Source organism: Diprion similis, chromosome 10 (assembly GCF_021155765.1).
Source record: "Diprion similis isolate iyDipSimi1 chromosome 10, iyDipSimi1.1, whole genome shotgun sequence".
NCBI lineage: Eukaryota > Metazoa > Arthropoda > Insecta > Hymenoptera > Diprionidae > Diprion > Diprion similis.
Genome location: NC_060114.1, coordinates 18135660 through 18140328, shown reverse-complemented (window position 1 = coordinate 18140328; position 4669 = coordinate 18135660). Strand labels below are relative to the sequence as shown.

General features: G+C 34.1%; 1 protein-coding gene across 1 annotated transcript; it reads left to right on the top strand.

Moving 5' to 3' along the window:
• Positions 1-1207: 1207 nt before the first annotated feature.
• LOC124411331 (protein FAM136A-like) lies at positions 1208-2846 on the top strand. The gene is made up of 3 exons (XM_046890414.1): positions 1208-1392; positions 1893-2033; positions 2141-2846. The coding sequence occupies exons 1-3, from the start codon at positions 1306-1308 to the stop codon at positions 2342-2344; spliced, it is 432 nt and encodes a 143-aa protein (XP_046746370.1). The 5' UTR covers positions 1208-1305; the 3' UTR covers positions 2345-2846.
• The last annotated feature ends 1823 nt before the right edge of the window (positions 2847-4669 follow it).

The window sequence follows — 4669 nt, the reverse complement described above, 5'->3', positions numbered from 1 at the left end:
TCATTGTTTATTTATTTTTCCAATCCTTATCGCACCCCGTCTATTCTTTTTTGCAGAATTTTACACCACATTCTCAAAATCACCATCATCATTGTGTACGATTTATCATCATTCTCTTTGCATTTATTTTACTTTTATTTTACTCTCTTAATGGGCTTTGAGAGATCATCAATCACTTTCGTGTCAGTTTTTGTTTCATCTTATTCATGTGTATTCTCGTGTCTTAGCCTCAAAGTAGGCCAACGAATCAATCTAGTTAAATTTCAAGGTATACTCTGATCAAGATATCGGCCGATTTTCAGTTTTGCATTGAAATTTTGTACTCGATCGATCAAATCTTGTGGAACGTAATTGTATGATACACAGCTAGTCTTGTTTTAAATATACTTACTAAAAACTGTGCAAATCTAAATATTGTAGTTTTTTTTTTAAAGAGAATACTCATTCTTTCCAAAAGTTTTCTCTATGAAAACATAATATTAAATATACTATTGATATTTACAGGATTTTTAATATAATCACCGTGCCTTTCTCACGAGCAAAAAATCCACGATTAGTAAACCTCGATTGAAAATTATTGCCAAATGATTCGTAAGAGAAAATACTTGGATCGAATTTTAGCCATTGTTTTTGTGGGTGCAGTTCACATGCTCAAAATGTAAATCAAAGTTTCTTGAATACAAGATTCGAGGGGTTTTAAAAATATTCACCAAAAAATTTTCAATCAACAGCAAAGCATTTCGAACAAGTATTTGTAATTGAGTCCTTTATTAAGACCGCAAATTAATGTGGGAAGAACTGATGTATACAGCTCTGCAAGAATTGAAACGGATTGATTCAATTCATCTGATCATAACTTTTTTTTTTTGTCGAAGTGTACCTTCCGCTGTATCGGTAAAAATCAAAGACTTCACCCCCCTCATTTTCTACTTTGGATTCGTTTATGAATGCATGTACTACGTATGTTTGCAATGCCATTTGGTCTACGAATAGACGAATCGACTTGCTCAGGCACTACATACCTATTGCATAAACGAATTCACCGACTGTTCACACATATCTTAAAATCTGAATTCAGCTGAATCCTGAACTCTAAGATTGTTTACTGCGAAGGCGCTATCTCCCGGATGGACAATCAATCACAACAAATAATCTTTGTACGTGGCGCTGCGTACAGCATGAACCCGAACTATAATTTAAAATGGCGGTTCTTTAGCTCTTCGTCGTCCCTGCAGACGAGATTGGGTACCAAGAACCGCGGCTAATTCACTATTAAATACTCTTGACGATTTAATCTAGTTGAAAATGGTTGAAGAACAGAGACGCCGCGTTGAGGACAAGATGACGAACATGATCGAAGACATTGACAAAACTTATTTACGGAGAATGCAGGTAAAACCTATTCCTAACCTCTTTTCACATCGCCAAGTAGAATAAAGATCCAATAGCGGTTTGCCTGAGTAAACATTCCCTGTAAATGCCTCTTATCTGCATGTTTCGCCCCCGCATATTAATCGAGGCCTTCGTCACCGTTTAGATTGAAAAACCTGTAAAATTAGTTCGGCACCCACGGAAAAATTTGGTGTTACGCTCTCTTACTGTGACCCCAAGGTAACCGCTATTTAGTCAGTTCTCAACCTTTCCGCCGTGTGGCGCATCGTACATAAAATTGTGGCAAACGGCAACCATTTTCTGGCAATACGTCCCGGGAAAATTCAAACGATCGTCTTCAAAAAAAAAAGAATTTCTATCTTTTTTTCACTAATTGTATGCTCCAAACATTCAAGTTTCACTTGTATTCTGGGTCTTAATACTCGAATTTTTATTTTAAAACACCAATATGCCAGTAGAGAGCAATTTGATATTTATTCATTCATTTTCAATTTTTTTAGGGGGATATGCACCGGTGCGCAGCGAGGTGTTGCGACAACGAGACGTATAGCATGCAGAAAGTTCATAACTGCGTTGAAAATTGCAGCACACCGCTGAACAAGGCTCAAAATTACGTTCAGGGTGAACTCGAACGTGTTCAGGTATAAAAGTGTATTTTCACAAACCGACAAGGGACTAGAGTGTCCGAAAACAGTTCTGACTGTCGATCCGTTCACATTTTTTATACACAAACTTCATTCAATTTTAGACGAGACTGCAGAGATGCGTTATGGAATGCAACGACAGTATAAAAGACCAAATGTCGCCAAATCCGACGCAAGATGAGGTGAACAGGTTCAGCGACAGCTTTGAAAAGTGCGCTACCAAATGCGTAGATGTCTATTGCGACCTGTTGCCTTCCCTCGAAAAAACTATGAAAAGAATGCTCGCTGGTTCGAAATTTGAGCAATGACGTAAGTCGATATTGATGGTGTAGAATATTGGAATTTTCTATCCAACAACCGCATTTAGTTTATTATTTTCATAATTCTTTGTACGCAAGTTCCATGCGTATATTGTATGTAGTAGGAATAAATACCAAAGGCGGTATGGGGTCTAAAAAAAGAGTAGTTTTCTTCTACTTGCTCGTTTACCTACATTCGACTAATTTCATATTTCACAATGTCTTATTTCACCAAATCTTCTCTCTCCATTCGAAAGGTCGTTCATTTATTATTTACGCCTGCATCATTATAAATATACATTTATAAGTATGTACCTACAATACTGTTTTATAGAGAAAAGATCGGATACCCGGCTACTCAAAATGTTACAAGTGATTCTCATGTTAATCTAAATTCGTGGAACGTCTTATAAATACTGTACGCATTGCAATATTTCACAGATGTTCAGTCGAAATATAAAACAAGTTGATGTTAATCTACTTTTCGTTTTAATAAATCTACCTCACTATTCGATACCTGTATTTATATAATTAGAGGAACGTAATGAAATTTAGAAAATCACAAGTCATATTGCAATATATTGCACGGTAGGAAGTGAAAATGATCGATATATCGACCATGGCAGCCATATTAACTTGATCCATGGTCAACCTTGGAATTGTATCTATTCCTTTAAGTAGCACCTTCTAAAATTAATAAAAATTGATGGTTCAACGCCATTGCCTAAGCAAGGCAATATCTCTTATTTTGAAGCGCAAGAGAATTTTCTATACTCAGGCTTTGTGACACAAAATGGATAAAAATATCAACCCTTTGGTATTGTCAAATTTAACAATAATAACTTATCAGCGATAGCAAAAAGGTTGAGTACAGCTAATAAATGATATAGAAACAGAAAGGGGAAAATTTTTTTTAATGTATGGTACGCAGAAACAGTAATAAATGCATTTATTTTTCTCTGAGTCATGCTCTGATTTTTCGCACGCACTATAATATTTTATCCTTACAAAGTATGCATTTTTTTTGTCTTTCTTTTCCAAGTTTTCAGGTTTCTTCTCATTTTATTTTGAATTCTAGTAATCATAGATGGTTATCTTAAATTATCATGAAATTATAAAATTTCGTTCGTATGACTTTTAACAACGTAATGTCAGTTAGCTGGCGACTATATTTTATTACTGTAATAATTCTCATTACAGGCAAGATATTTTTCTGTCTTCAATAAGTTGTTTATCAATCATTCACTCGTGTAATCACATACTTCAGAGTTTATATAGATGACTACAGTCGTTCAAATACGAATTACAAACAATACTTGAAATTTTTCTTCATTTCACATCGGAGCCAATTTTGCTATAAAAATTATTGAGATTCCAGTCGTTGTAATAATTATTAATATTATAATGCATATTATATAATATTTATCAATAACTTTATTATTTTGTCTCATTGTTGCATACATAACTCGTCAAATAATTATTCTCATTTAATCGCTATGTATACAACATTACGTTTATTGCACACATTTTCCGTCGTAAAAAAATTATCCCGATCGCACAATCGTCTCGTTTTATCATATTTGTAGGTATGTAAATCTCGATGGTATATATTAAACATTTAAAAATAATGTAATCATTCGAATATATAATACTCGAAGGTGTCTCGTATAATCTCGCACAGCTCTGTTCATTATTTAATTCACAATATAGCTATTACATAAAAATTATGACCGAAATCCAAGTCGTTTTACTAGATCTTCTTGTTTGTTTTTGAATTTTTATTTTTATTCTCCATTTTTCGCTATATCCTATCGTATAATGTACAGTGAAGCCCGAGTACATGCCCGATTCGATCGCAAACTTCCAAATTCTTAAAAAAAATTTCTATATGAGGCTGAAGTTAGCAACGTAACCAAACATTGAGGGGTGAAAATCACCATTTTGCAAGTCAATAGTGACTTTAAAGTAGTCAAGTTTTCAAAACATGAATATGTCTTGTGATGTTATAATTTACTACACTTCAGTTCTAATCGCAAGCATTCCAGACGTTTGAAAATAACGATTTTTTCCGAAACGTAAACCGTTGCAATAACGTTACTAACATCAGCGCCATTTTTTTTATTCCACTCTTTCACTTCGTTCTCCTATACAGTTATATGTAAATTGTAATTGTAATGCATGCTCATCCTCGGATAATCTCGGACTGTCTTGTATACTTGATACTTGGTGAAAAATTATGTGTTCTGACTAGAATCGTGGCTGCACACAGTCGTTTTTATAAATTTTGTCAATAAACGAATACTAGCTAATCTTCTTCTCGTAACTAATTGAATA